The sequence below is a fragment of the Oxyura jamaicensis genome, chromosome 8, assembly GCF_011077185.1.
Source record: "Oxyura jamaicensis isolate SHBP4307 breed ruddy duck chromosome 8, BPBGC_Ojam_1.0, whole genome shotgun sequence".
NCBI classification, from domain to species: Eukaryota; Metazoa; Chordata; class Aves; order Anseriformes; family Anatidae; genus Oxyura; species Oxyura jamaicensis.
In genome coordinates this window covers 31,279,477-31,294,772 of record NC_048900.1, presented here as the reverse complement: position 1 = coordinate 31,294,772, position 15,296 = coordinate 31,279,477, and the positions used below count along the sequence as shown (strand labels likewise).

The following is a 15,296-nucleotide window of genomic DNA, read 5'->3' as shown; positions in this document are numbered from 1 at the left end:
AAGGTCTGCTTGTAGGGAACGTACTGAAGGAAGCTACTGAAGAGCAGTTGGTTCTTACACAAAGTTACGCAAATGTTGCCAGGTTATGTCCCACGGCCTCAGAGCAGTCACACAACCGACAGTCATCTCTGAACACACTCACAGGTGGATTTCCCAGTAATTATAAAGACATTTGCATGCAGCAAGTCGACGGATGGTTTTTTGGATAGACGTGGTCTCCCACGTCTTCAGCAGACAGCCTGGTGAGAAGTGCCCGGCGGGCAGGCAGGAATCCAGGAGCTGCTGCAGAGGCATCAGGCCGGCATCAGCTGCAGCGTGCCAGCGTCGGGGTGGCCACCAGGCTCAATGCTGAGCTCTGCACAGCTGGCGCCGAGCAGTCAGTGTCAGGCAGGGGCGCCGGGCTGCTTCCCAGTGGCAGTTCGGGAACAGGAAGAAAGTTTGCCGGACTGGTCATCGTGTTGGGCGTCAGTTTAGCGGGGCCGCAGGTAAGGAGCAGGCGCACAAACTGAGCAGCACCGCGCGGGTGCTGCTGCTGGACCGGCCAGCCTCTGGAGGGCCGCATCTGGCGCTGCCCTGAGCCAGGCTGAGCAGAGCGGGCTGGAGTCCTCCTGCCTTGCCCGGACCCGCTCGGCAGCGCAGCGGCGTGGGCTGGGCACGCGTGTAGGCCAGTTCTTACCGTCGTCGTTTGGGAGAGGGAGAGCTTGCGCTGCTGCCAGGCGTCCCGCGCACATCACAGCACATCCCTGCTCGGCCTCGCCCCGCAGGCACAGGCAACGGTGCTGTAGCTGAGGGAATCGGAACACCCAGTTCTGTCCTTAGCCGTGCGCCACCGAGTTAAAGATAGGAAGATTGTGTATCAGGTTGTACAGGATTTTCTTCTATAAAAACTAAAAAACTGAGCAGTGTGTGAAACAAGAACTCAGATTTATTATCTTCCAGTGATTCCAAAGCCTTTCTGCTGTGCTTTGCCATTCTGAAAGTAAATGCTTTTCTGAACCTTTTCCATTGTCATGTGTGGCAAGAATTGTTTAAATCTGAAATGTGAGTGGTAGGGAAGGGACTGGATCCGGGGGTATTTCCTTTAAAAGATGAAAATTCAAACGAGTGCTGAGACTACACAGTAGAAGAAGTTCGGTGGCATGCTGCTGCAGTGAAGCGGGGCCTTTGCCTGCCTTTCCTCGCAGAGTGCTTAAGCTGAGAGACCAGGGCCAGCAAGACGTGTCCAGCGCCCGGCACCTTGCAGGGACCCCCGGGGTTACTCCACAGGCGCAGTTACCAAAGCCTCGAGATGCCGATGGGTTTTGTCGGAACGAAGGCTTGCCCTGAGGGCTGCAGGCCCTGCCGAGCAGCCCCGCTGGCTTGCAGGGGTGCTGCTGACATGGGGGAGCCCGGCCGGCGGCCTCGACCCTGAGCGGTGCCGATGGCAGCACCAGGGAGTGCGAGGGGCGGCCAAGAGCTGGCCGCGGTGCAGCCGGGCACGTCCGAGCGCCGGGCTCCGGGTGTGCACGAGGCAGCACGGCTCCGTCTCTAACCTCATCTTCTTTTCTGAGTACAGAGGTCGTTCTTCTTCCTCCTGAAAGCTTCGTAATAATGAAGGGTTGCAGCACAATTAGATTTCCATGATTTTTATTTATTACTAAGATTCCAAACAGCAGTATATCAGAAAACTAAATGTTCCAAGAGATAAGCGCAGACGAAATCATGTATCAGCCCTAGTAGAAGTCATATGAATTGAGTTATTTAGTTATTAGTTTGGGTGGAAAATTCTATTTCATGGGAGCCTCTGAGATTTTAAATTTTATTTTCATTTTGCAGTGGGATGAAAATAACCTCTCAAATATTTCCACAAAAATGGAATTGGTGAAATGGCCTTGTCTGCTAGCTGCACTTCCCTAAATGTATTAGATCCTGACCTGAAATATAGTACACCTGCACGTAGTCTCTGCTCTGCCTGACAAAGAGCAAAGATTTCAGCCATAGATCATTCCAAGTCGGGAGCAGGGACTCGAGCCCAGGCCTGTGATCATGTCAGAAACTTCAGAGAAATGGGTTGCTTCTCTTGCGCTGCCTTTGGACTATTTGCAGTGATGAAAGAAGCAACAGTGGCTGCTCTCGCACAGCACCCTGCCAGGCTGCCGAGAAATTGCTGCAGGGAAATGTGTAAAAATGCCAAAATACGATACAGAATGCCAGGATATTTCCATTCTTTTTTTTTTCTTTTTTTTTCTTTTTTAATTTAATATATTTTCACAATCTGCTTCTCTAAAAAAAAAAAAGAAAAGAATAAAGGAAAGAAAAAAGCAAGGGAGTACTCAAATTGTTACACCAAGAATCCGAAAATATTGCAGCATTAGCTGACCCAGACAGCTTGGGATTTGCAGACAAGGAGCAAAAATACCAACAGAGCTGTGCAGCACCCGCAGGGGGATGGCGGGGTGGGCGTGCGGCCGCTCCGCAGCACCCAGGACGCGGCCGTCGGAGAGCGCCGTGCCCTGCCACTTGCTGTGTATTGCAACGCTGCTATTGGATTTCTACTTTTTCTGCCTTTTTTTTTAAAAAAAACACCCATTTCTTTCCCTGAAGTTCTGTCGTGCGCCCTTTCCCCACGGCTCCTTCCCCACGCTGGGCAGTGCCCAGAGGCGCCCGTGTGCGCGGTGCTTCTCCGCGAGAGCCGGGGGAAGAGCTGGCTGTGTGCAGAAGGCTCCTCTGGCATGCGGTGGGCAAACAGCAGGTGCGTACGCAGGGACGCCGACCTTCTGGTCAGAGTTCTGCTCTCGTTTCGTCTTGCTCTGACCGGCCTCACAGCGGTGCTGTGCCGGGCCGTTAAACCGCCCGCGGAGAGCCTGGCGGTCCCGGCCGGACCCGCAGGTGCCTCTGTGGCTGGTTATTTATTTCTAAGCTTGCCATCTCTGCTATAAAAAGATTTGCAATACCCCAATAATAAATGCATTCATCACCACATCTTCTGTAATCACTACAGTTCCTGAGCTGCTATTTGGCACTCATTAGCTGAAACTCCCATTCACCTATAATTTATGAGAAGCATACAATTATGTGTTATCACTACTTCAAGTGATTACTACACTGTATGTTTTTAAGATAATGGCATGAAACACTCCATGATGAATTATACCTCTCTAGGTAGCTTTGCTTCTGTCATTAACTCTATTATTTTACTTAAACCAACCTGGAGAGAATTGTATTGTAGGGTTGGCCTCACCTCCTCAGAGAACAGTCCCGGGTCAATACCGAGCCGATAAAGGGCACGACACGGTACACCATCATCTCCTGCCTTGTGTATCTTATTTACCCATCGTGTCGATATTATTATCAGTACATCTTAAAGTACAACTTGTTTCACTTGGAAATAATGTTTTTTTCATTAAGCTCTGAGTGAAAAATAGCCTATTCAGAAGAAAAAACGTGAAACATAAAACCTGAATATTAAGAAATCAGATGGCAGAGGCAACAGTCCAACCACCGTATCGACATGATTTGTAATGAGAGCGATCTCAGACACACCGGTATGCCAGAAGTTAGTAACTTCTAAAAACATGAAAAAAGGCCTGCAGACCGTGCAAAGGCCAGGAAGAGATGCCTGGTTTTTCTTTCCATTTTGCTCCTCCCTGTTGCATTTTTTGGTGAATGCCCAAGTACCGGGAAGCACCCCCAGCGCAGCTCCCCGGGGCTGTCGGGGCGCAGCCCGGTGTCCCCGCGGTGCCGGTGACAAACGCGGTGGCACGAGGGTGGCAGTGCCACGGGGGGAGCGGGGCAGCTCCTCGCCGGCCGTCCCCCCCCGCCACGCTGCCGGCCGGGGCTCTCCTGCACCTCCTGGCACCCCTGGCAGCTGCGCTGCCGTGTTGGTTAGCGAGCGGCCGTGTTGATGTGGCGGGGGAGCCCAGCAGCCATCCCACGCTCGGTATTTCTTCCCTAGCGTGTGAGACCGTAATCATCTCCGGTTGTTAGCCCTCTTTTTGTTGTCAGAACTTCAGGGAGGAAATCTTTGTTTTCTTTTAGCATTAAAAATAAAGACTGATGTATCTGTTTTGAATCAGAACTAACCACAGTTAATTAGTATCATAGCTGTTTTAATTCCGTCGTATATTTCTGAATGCTAAAATCCTTGAAGAAAATGCTGTGATGTTGAAGACTGGGAAAGTAACACAGCGTTTTCATAGACCCGATGCTTTCCCACCCTCTAGGCAGGATCCTTTGCCTAGATCCATGGTCTCAGAGCTTATATTGCTTTTCATTGCTTTAATTTGTGTTTCATTGTCATGTGGCAAAAAGCAGGGAAAGAATTTACCATCTGGATTGGCTTTCACCATCAGAAGAAACAGCTGACTTATCTGTTGCTGTAAAACAAACATGATGGGCTCTCTAATTTTCAAAGCCTCCTCTCCCCTAAGAAATAGCACAGAATAATGAGGACAAAACCACGCAGCAAATTGTTTACTGACTGTTCTGCATGGGAAAATTCTTTTTCTTAATGTTGGGAAGTGCATGTTCCTGTATCACAAAGCTGTAGGAGTTAATAAATACCAAATGCAGCAGCCAGCACTTTGCAAAGTTCCAAGCAATGTGACGAGGCCAGGCGTTACTCAGTAGAAATGAGACCGGGACTGTCAGAACCTGTAACCTTGGTCGGTGCTGTTTCTGCGTCTTCAAAGAGAAAATCTGTGCTTCCACGAGGCAACTAAAAACTAATAATGTGCAGCTTTACCCTGTATTTTTGTTCATTTTGATTTGAAAACATCTGAGAAAAAGGGTGGGAATATGTAAGTGAAAACCGGGCCACAAATGGATTCTGGCAGCTGGGAGGCTTTTGCTTTCCCTGGCCCTGCCCAGGGCGCGGGGCCGCCTCCTGGGCCAGGCGGGGGGTGCAGGCTGTCCCCGGGGGTGCCGGGGGTGCTGGGCAGCAGGCAGGGCGGATCGAGCAGGGAGGAGAAGTACTTCTGCAGCCACTTTGTCTTTGGTGAGCTTCTTTGGGGTTGAAAAACTGACTTTGCCAGAGCTCTTTTGGAGCATCCCTGGAGGACACCAGAACCTCCCTGGTTCCTGGAGCTCCTTCCCGAGGTCTGATGTCCGCTTGCTTACGGTGGAAACGGGAGGGGCCCCATGAAGAAGAGTTAGGTTGTTGGTTTATCACCTTCGGTTTGAAAATACAGCCTTTGCATCAAATACATCCCGTAGTTAGCACTCCTAAAATCACCTGCTATGTCCTAAAGTCCTAAAGGATTTTAATTAATCTTTTAATTAATCCTTAATTATTTAATCCCTTAATTAATATTTAATTAATCACCCTTTATATCATAAAATCACCCTTTAGCACAGAAACACATGAGCGCTGAATTAGAGCAGTGTCTGTTTAAATTAATGCAGATATTCTGGCCCTTGATTGGGAAAATATTTTTAGAGAATGATTAAAACGTTTTTCACAGAAAAAAACAACAACAACAACAAAAACCACCAAATTATACTTGCAGTTAGAAGTCTTGTTATGCTGCCTATTACTTATATTCTACCGGTTTTCCATTAAAAGGCTTCATGTGCAGAGATTAGTCCCTCTTGGCCCCGCAGGCAGCTATATCATGCCGAGGTGTCTCCGGGCGGCACGAAGCCGGTGGGTGCTGCGCCGCGCTCCCCGTGCCCGTCCACCCACCCTTCCCTCGCCACCGTCCGTCTCCTTGGCGGGACGATGGGCACCGGGCAACTTGTCGTGCCCTACTACAGGGCAAAAAACCTGACCCGTCCTCACGTTTAATGAGCAATATGTCGATGCTCTGGAATGGTGGAAGTGCCACAGGAGCAGAGCAGGGAGGTTAATTATGCTAATTACTCATAACTGTTCAGGTAGCGTGAATCCCCATTTATCTCAGGCAGTTTGCCAGATAAAACGCTCATACTGTTATCTATTCCTTTTGAAAAAGTCCATGGGTCAGCAAATATTTAAAGAATTGCCTTGGTTTCTGCCTGAATTTGCAGTTCTCCATTCTAAATGGCTGCTCTGGAAGGCAGCGTAACGGGCTGCCACAGAACGCAGGCCGGCTGGTGTGGAAGAACGTCTCCTTTAAAGGAGGTAATTAGGAGTGAGAGCACTGATACCTGCTCAAGGAGTTACTTAGATGCAAACAGCAGGCAAGAAAGTCTCAGACGTGTCTAGTGTGTTCAGCCTGAAAGGGGGAAGGTGCTGCGACACCGCTCGCTTGTTTGCTGTCAGCATTTAGTGTGCTGCCTGCCCAGGGTGGCTCCGAGCAGCACTGGTGGGAGGCTGCTCCTGGCTGGAGGCTGCTCCCGGCTGGTCCTGGAGGCTCGCCCCAGCCTCATGCGGGATATTTTTCCTGGGGGGATCCTGCCTGAGCAGCTCCAGAGGGACCCCTGTCCTCCAGCACCCACCTCCCCGGTGCATGGACAGAGATGGGCTTGGAGACCTCCGTCCCCAGTAAGGGGGCACACAGCACCTTCTGAGCCTGGAAAGAAAGCCTCCTCTAGAAGGGTTTGGTACCGACTACAGCTTACGGTGATTTGACAGCTGACCACTTCCAGAGCAAAGATCAGAGGGAAAAGGCCCGTTTGTGCGTGCTCGCACTTCAGCACGGAGCCAGAGCCCCTTCACACGGGAACGCTGGGGCCGCAGGGTGTGGAAGGAAGCTGGGCACCGAGGGGGAAGGAGAGGGGCTTGGCAGCCCCACAGCCAGAGGGGTGCTGGGGAGCAGAAGCTGCGGTGGCCGCGGTGAAGTGCTGATGTGACACGGTGACGTGGTGACCTGCTGGGGCTGGGGCCTGTGCGGGGCGCAGAATTGCGGGGCCTTCTGGGGAAACAAGGCAGCGCTTGCAGTGCTTGCAGGGCCTTTAAATCGAACGCTGCAAAGTTCACGAGCGTTTGCTGGGAACCAGTGGCTGCAGCGAGGAGAGGAACTGAAATCTATACTCCATCCATTAGCACCACTTATCTTCTACCGCCGGCCCATCTGGTGCTGTTGCAGCCATGTAGCACACACGTCTGCAGGGGGGTTCATTTGCTGTGAGCAGGAAAGGGCACGGGGCTCAGCACAGGGGGTGAGCGTGGGCTGGGAAGGTGCACTGTTACGTACAGAAGCCCCACCACATCCCGGCTGAATGCTGCTGATATTTTTTGAGCGGAAAGCGTTTTTAAGCGTAGAGCTAAGGACCTGCTGTACGATGGAGGAGCCAGGCAGAGCCAAGTTACTTCTGTTAGGTCTGCCCATGCTGCTGCGAGACCAGGCTTGGCGGGTCTGATTTTTGATGCGGTTTCGCGGCAGCTGCCGATCTCCCTTGCTTTACATAACTCCTGTTTATCAGACTTTCCAGAAACCGCCTGCAGATTTCCGGCCATTCACGACACAACAGTCTCCCTCTGCAGGATATTTTCACATCTGCATGTTTCCTAAATAATGTTGCTTCTTGGGGAAAGATGTTGCTTCCCTGGGAGTCCTCCCAGGCCGATCCCCGTGTTTCTCCCTCCCCTGCCGCGGGGCCCGAGGCCGATCTCCCGGTAAAGCAGAGACATTTCAGCAGTGCTGGTTTTTGCAGAGGTTTTCTGCCTTCTGCAGAAAGGCTCCCTTTGAATGAAAAGCAGCTACAGCTCAATGCCTAAACCAATTTCACTGAAGAAAAGATGCTGCAGTAAGCAATAACAGCTCCATTAAGCGCTTCGCACCTGCTTTCTCCCCACGGCGAGAGCTCGCCCACCGCAGGGTGCTGGAGGGGGGCCGCTGTCTGCCGTGGGAGTTGGCACCCAAAGCACCTCTTACATCCAGCTGCAGACATCCTTCACGTCAAATCCTTCTCGCTTTTCGGGAAAAGGAAGGATTCCAGGACTCTGGGTAAACGCGATGGGCCTTTTCACGCAAACCGCAGCAGGGTTACTGGTGTCAGACAGCCAGCCAGACACAAGTGATCCGTGGCCTGACCTGGAGCCGGCCTTACTGCTGGGGGTTACGGAGGAAGCACCTGGGGGGCACAAGCTGTCCCCCACCAGAGGGGCTGGGCGGTGGGGCCGGGGGTGGGAGCGGGGCCGGGCGGGCCTCCCAAAGGCTTCGGGGCCTGCGTTCAGCCGCGGGTCTGTAAGGCCGCGGGTAAGGTGCTTAATTCAGGTCAAGTAATTGCACAAGGACTGGGGGTAATGGTAGCTTTTGGTCGTACTCTAATGAAGATTTTTTTTTGTAATTTTTAAGTACTGGCCAAGTACCATCCAGATTTAGCCCCAGACCATGTATTTAGGGCTGTTTGGAGACAAGCGCAGGTCAGACAGATACGTCAGACAGACACAGACACAGACACACAGACACAGACACACAGACACAGACACACAGACACACAGACACACAGACACACAGACACAGACACAGACACACAGACACACAGACACAGACACACAGACACACAGACACAGACACACAGACACAGACACACAGACACACAGACAGACACACAGACACACAGACATGTCAGACGGACACACGTCAGACAGACACACAGACACACAGACACACACACAGACACACAGACATGTCAGACGGACACATGTCAGACAGGCCTGCAGGTTGTGTGCAGGGTAGGGGCACGAGCTCTGCTGCGGCACTCGGGGGCTGGTCGTGGAAGGGCCGTGCACAGCCCTAATTAACCAAGTGGGAAGGGACGCTTTTACGGAGATTAATAGGTCTGTGTTTTCATTATTGGGAAATAATGGACTGGGGAGCTAGGGAAGTGGGAGGCATCCAAAAGAGAGGATTAAAAACTTTGAGGCAACTGGGTGAGGCTGTATTTTTCTGTGCTTGTAAATTACAGAAGATCATCCCCATTAATAATGATTAGAAACATTGTAAAATACCTTCATCCGCATGACAGCTAACATTAAAATCTAGTTTTTATGCTTGTTGAGTAGAGAATTTCTGATTACCATCATCAGTTACAAAATAAATTGTTTTCTTCCAATCTTCCAAGTTTAGAAATAGAAGAAATATCTTCTGAGTTCAGCTGCAATTTAATCGATAATTTTCCAAGCAATGTAAAGGTAAAAAGAGCAAAGCTCTCTTTTGTTTAAAGATTGTTAGGCTTTCCTTAACTGCGCTCCTATGCTATTATTAACTCATAAAAGCAATCGGTGCTGTGTATAGAGTTTAAAACTTGCACTAGAGAAGGAGCTGCCATGATGCGCAGGGGGTTTAAATGGAAGCAGAGGTGAGGAGGGGAGCGTCGGGCACCTCCCGCGGGCGGCCGTGGGGTCGGTGTGCGCGGCCCGGCGCTCTGCGTGCCTCCGGCCTCGTCGGCTGCCGCGTCCGCTGCATGCAGCCCCAGGAGGTGCTGAGGAGGGGCCGGGCTCCTCGCTAATCCTGAGGAACTGCAGTGGGGGCTCCCAGTTCCTCCTAGCGTTGCGTGAGAGGAGTCCTCCGCTCAAACTCACCTGAAAGCATTCGTGGGTTTGCTGAGCGCTCGTGCTTCAGGTCCCCGGAAGGTCTGCAAGCCTCCAGGGCAAATCTTCCCACAGCGCAAAACCAAATTTCCGGCTTTTCGTAAAGCTTACCTTGGCGACTCCTCTTTGAGGATGTTTATTGCATTTTGCGCCAGTGCTCTGCTGCAGTCCGAAGGCTTGGCTCTGTTGTGCCCTGTGTTGTGCAGGTGGGCACACGCCACCCCGTGCCCCCACGCCCCCGCAGCTCTCGCTGGCTCCCCTGGGAGGCCCCCGTCCCCTCACCACCACCTCCTGCCCACTCCTTGCCCCCAGGATGCGACGGTTCTGCCGCTCCTGGTGGTTCTTTGCAAACATTCATCCATACAAAGTGGGTTGGTTACACCCCAAATACATGTGGAAAGACTGCTCTTTAGTAGAAAATTATAAATGCATCGAAAAACTAGAGACCTATCCTTCATTTAAAGGGAAAAAAATGCTCATCCGTCATCCCCGTTCCTCTGAAATTAGGTGCGGAGAGCAGCTTTGCTACAGTGCCTGGTCCCACGCCTGGGCGAATGTGCAATCCAAGCTGCCTGCAGGACACTTTGGAGCCATAAATGCATTTTCAGAAATGAGAAGTGATTTGTACACAGAAAGGGATTAAATTGGCTAGATTAGAAAACATTTCTGAGATGAATCATTTGATTGCTTCTTCCATGGAGTAAATATGCACTTTATCCATTGCATATTGCGTGCGTACTGGGAAAATACTGCACGTTGGCTGCTGTTTAATTCAAAGGCCACCCTCTGCAAAATATTTCAGCCAAATTCTGCAACATTTTCACGTCATTTCATTCTCACAGGGTTAGGGAATATGCACGGGTTCTGGGGAAGTGTAGAGAAAAGGTTGCCTTGGGGTACTGAAGGAGCCCAGCCCGTATGGGGAAGGACCTGTTTTCGAGCCCTTTTGAATATCATCTTCTGTTGGACCCAGAGGGCTCCCACAGCCCAACACGCTCAGACCGTCTGAACAAGAACCCCAAATGGTTTCTCCGTGTTACATTTGTAGAAATACCTTTTGATTTTTTTTTTTCCATCAAACTTAAAATCTTCTCAACAACTGAAACTCTTCCATCTTTATCGCTCGGTTTCCATGTTTTACACAGCAGTTGTACACTGCATTCCTCTTGTTAATTAGCACTGCACAAAAGACAGCCGGTTTTATCAGGTTTTCACCTCTATCCATGACACCCCTGCACTAGGAGAGTACAGGCATTAATACTCAAAGCTGCTGCTTTGTTTTACAAAGCTATTGCACATAAAATACTTCTGTGTATCAGATAAAACAGCCAGAGGTCCCACGTTGCCTTCTGTGCTGCTCTGCTTTGCCTTTTCTCAGCGTGACAGCCGAGACCCCCAGCGCGGTGTCCATGGGCAAAGCGCTCGGGAGGCTGGGGTCGGTCGGCAGAGCAGCCGCCGTCCGGGGGCTCGCTTTAAATCTGATGGGAATCCCGCTTTTTTTTGTTAATTCTTAACCACAAATCTCAACTTCTGTTAGCTCTTCTCTTCCTAAGCCAAGCTAATCTGTTCTTACGAGCTGCCCAGGCAGCGGGGCACTTGTGAGGCTGTTTTGTGTGCTGGGCGAGGAGGGGTTGGCTTCGTCTTGGTGAGCAGCAGCAGTGTGGAAGTGCGTGGGGGGGGACAGTGCCATCAATAAACGGCAGTGCCAGCGTTAAGTGGAATTGTACCGTCAGAAACACCCGTCGATAACTGACCGCACCCAGCCACTGCAGAAACGCGCTGTAGAAATGCCTGGGGACGCCTGAGGTTTCCCTGCTTCACCCCAGCCCTCTGTTGGTTCGCAATATGTCAGCATTTGGAGGAATTTCAGAGGGGCTCCTTGCACTTTTAGAATGAGTCCAGAGCCCACAAAGCTCCGGCAGGGACTCACAAGCTTCTGCTGAGCTCTCTGTGCTCAAAGCGATGCTTCCCTCCGACATCCCAATTCTCTGCTTTATAAACTGGTTTCTTACCCCGTGTCACACGCAGCTCCTATCAGAGTTATCTTTCTATTCAGATTCCATGTTGAGATCATTAATTAAATGACTGAATAGTTATTTTCATGATCCATTTGTGAAGAATTTCAGCCCGACGCTTCTAGTTTCTTATTCCTAATGGGAATGTCATTTTTCCCTTTAAACAATGCCACCATATGCTTAAGCTACTAAATCACCATTTTCTTCTATTTAACAGTTTCCATAGTTGCACTATTTTAATGTTTTATCAAAGAGATTTATTGCATTATCTTCTGCTGTTGGATTTCCTTCATGTAAAGAACCTCTTTATCAAATAAAAATGTCCCATTAGTCTGTTGCACTTTGAATTACTTTCCTTCAACTTTTGAAGTCATTTTAAAGCCCCAAGTTCTATTATGGTTGCAGTGGTTAGCCTAAAATTTGCCTGATTCACTCTCCCCATTTCCTTAAATGTAGATAATGGTTATTATTTCCCAGTCACATAGTACCTCTTTTTTTTTGACACGCTCCTGGATTTGCAGTTTCCTGCTTTCCGACGTGAATCCGTTCAGCCTTCTCCCTGCCCTGGACTCTGCTGGGCGCTCTGCCCGGTCCGTCCGGCACGCTGCGGGGCAGTGCTCGTCCTGGTCCTGAGCCGCTCCTCCTGGCACGCTTCTCCCAGCCTTGTTTCCCCCTGCTTGCTGCCCAAGCTAGCTGTTTTCTTTTGCCCAGGTCTCATCTCCTGTCTCCTGGCCTCCTCTTGCGACTAGCATTTCCCTGTCTGTGGCCGGGTGGTCCTTGCAGCATCTCCAGTGCCTGCGTTCTCGCTGTATTGCCGTACTCTGCGCAGCCTGTGCGTTGCTGGTATTTAATGGTTTGCTTCCCGTCATTGTGCTTGCTTTCCTGGCTTTCTGCTCCTTCATGCCTTTTCCTTGCGGCTCACAAAAACCATCTCTCTGACTGAAGTTCAAGAGTGCATCCCTAGTGCAGACAGTCTTTGCTCATCGTTATTTGCAGTCAGGTGGAACCCAGGCGGCGCTGCCCGAGCACTGCCCTAGCACACGTCGCAGTGCCCCTGGGACTGCCAAGTGCCTGCTGCCCGTCCAGCCTCCCGCTCTCCCACCCATCACCCGTGTCCCTAGGCTCTTTCCAGATGTTTCAGAAAGTTTAATCCAAGCCCTCAGCCATCAGGATCTGTGCCTCTGTGCTGCCGCTCCCACAGCTCCACGGCTGCGGCCGGGGGAAGGCGCGAGCTTCCCTTCCCAGCTAGGTGCTCGCCTCTTACTGGAGAGCCAGTTGCTGAGAAGTGCTACCAGAATTCCTCGCCAGCTCCTTACCCGCTTCCTTCATTCCTTCTTATCCCTTCCTTACTCCTGCTATCACATGTTTTAGTAACTGTGCTGGATGCCCTGCCCCCAGGACTTGTCAGTGGCACGTTGTAGTACCCCAAAAACTGTGTTTCTCCTCACCCCAGCGTGCAAGTGAGCAATCTGGGACGAGAAGCTATTCTAGAGAGCAATCGCAAATGTTTCCCAGTGCCCAACACAAAATACCCACAACAGCAGCATATCGCGGGGCCTAATTACCTTGGTAGGTCGCACTGCCGTTACGCTCGGATGTTGGTTGGGGTTTTCCTTTTTGGTTGCATATCTACAGAAAAGATTTTCAATTAGCACTGACCTTTAATGGTCCTACTGGGATTTGATTCCACAGATGCTGAAATGGACCACGGCTTAGATTTTTCAATACACCTTGTTCTTTGTGTTTTCCAACTGATTACGTTCGGACAGTTGGCAGTACCGGGGCTGGTGCATTCAGCTCACAATTCCCTCGCAGTCTCCAGTGCCGTGTTCAAAGCCCTGAGGTATTGTGTCGAAATGCTGTCAAACTCTTCAGATAGATGTATTTTCATTCTACAGCTGCACTTATAACTCAGTCTTTATGGAGGACTACTTCTGAGCTACAATGTAGAAAGAAAGGAATCTGTCTGGGGTGCACCTGCGTCTGTTGCAGGGTGTCGTCACTCCCGGTGCTCTGATTAAGGGGACTCTTCTACCCCTAAGAACACCATGTTTGATGCAATTGTGCTAATAAACAGTAACTGTGCACAAGCTATAGGATGGCATTTTAAACAAATTACACTTACTTGTGTCACTACCACACCACTAATGTATTAAAACTTGGTAGCAGAACTATGCTTTTCCTTTCATGGCTGTCTGCAGGGAACTCCACGCTAACCGAGCGCACGCTAACTTTGAACAAGATGTCCTGAGCATGGGATGAGCAATTTCCTCTCTGTTGAGAAGAAAAAGACATTTTTTTAGATTCCAAGGTGTCATTATAAATTTTGGGGTAGAAAGTTTCTTGGTACCTTAACTAAGCAAGCAGAAGTTTATGGTGTCTTAGGAAACGGACACTAGTTCTGCACAGGTCTACGGCTGGTCCTCGTGGGCTGACCCTGCAGCAGAAGGGGCTGCTCCGATGGGATACCACAGGCGGGCGCTGAGCTGAGCTCAGGAAAAAACGAGGCTTTCATCCTGCTGCTGCGCCGAGCATTCACAGGGAGATCAGACAGGGAGAATATAGCGACGGACTTACTCGTTTATTGCCTGTTTGTAAGATAGGTTCTTGGTTGTATGGTGATTTGCGGATTAACAAATGACTCGTGTATTTTGAGGTTCAAGTCTAAGGTACTGTAGCTGTACTCAGTCTAAAAACCAATGGCAGGTTAATGGTGTTTGAAAATGTTTAAATTTGCATTCTTAATGGTTTAATTTTTTTCCCAGGTGTTACTTGGAAGATGGAGCTTCAAAAGGTGCCTGGCTGAATCGGTCAAGTATTATTTTTGCTGGAAGTGATAAGTGGTCAGTAGATCCTCGAGTGTCAATCGCCACAGCAAATAGAAGAGAATACAGCCTGCAGATACAGGACGTAGACGTGACAGATGATGGTCCCTACACCTGTTCTGTGCAAACTCAGCATACTCCTAGAACGATGCAGGTGCACTTAACTGTACAAGGTATGTGTTTAAACTAATTGCAAATTGTTATTGAAGGTGTACTGGAAAAATCTGTGTTTATAGGTGAGAAAAGCCAGCTAAGCACTTTTTTTTTTATGGATATATGCAGCCATAGACTGTATATACTTTATAGATCATGTTTTCGCAATCCAATCTTTGATCTATTTAAGTCTACCTGCCCTTCACTGGTCATGCATAAAATTGGAATGTATGTTGACAGTCGGTTCCAGGTCCCAGCAAACAGATAGTACTGAATGGATCAGCAATTGATGCTAGCTCTGATCACCTGTTTTTCATAAAATTTCTGGCGTTGCATGGCCTACCTGCAGCCTCTGCTGGGGGAGCAGATCCCCAGCTGAAGTCATTCCTTCTGGGACTAGCAGTGGCCGGGAGTCCTAACAGGCCATTTCAAAGCAGACACGTGCTCTGTTGTAGCTCATGATAGCTGTTCCAGAGCACAGTTTAGTGAAAAACACCGGAACGTGGCTGTTATGTGGAGGGCAAAAATACAAAAGGAAGATACAAGTACAGCAGTTTTGTTCCCTGGAGTGGAATCCAGGTGTCTCTCAGTTTGCTGTAGTCTCCTGCGTGGCTCAAAATGTGGTTGCTTTGCCTTGTGCTCAGCCTGGGCATCGTGTATAGGTGCATGCTCACGCAGTGGGTTGGGAGGTTTCTAGCCTTTGCATTGCCACAGCGACACCCGATACTGCCAGAAACACTGACAGTTTCTTCCTGATGCCCAGACGTGTTCAGAAATAGGAAAGGTGCTGGTCAGGAGCGGTGCTGGGGCCATGCTGCATGCGGCCGTGAGCCGCGGCTCCGTGCTGCGCCCATCGCCCTCAGCCTG

General features: G+C 50.1%; 1 protein-coding gene across 3 annotated transcripts in view; it reads left to right on the top strand.

Annotated features, from left to right (window-relative positions):
* The window catches only part of NEGR1 (neuronal growth regulator 1), a 241,216-nt gene that overhangs the window by 95,745 nt on the left and 130,175 nt on the right, over positions 1–15,296 (top strand). For all 3 annotated transcript variants that reach the window (XM_035333234.1, XM_035333235.1, XM_035333236.1), the window contains exon 2: positions 14,217–14,449. In XM_035333234.1, the coding sequence (XP_035189125.1) occupies positions 14,217–14,449 (233 nt within the window). The remainder of the gene's footprint in view (positions 1–14,216; positions 14,450–15,296) is intronic.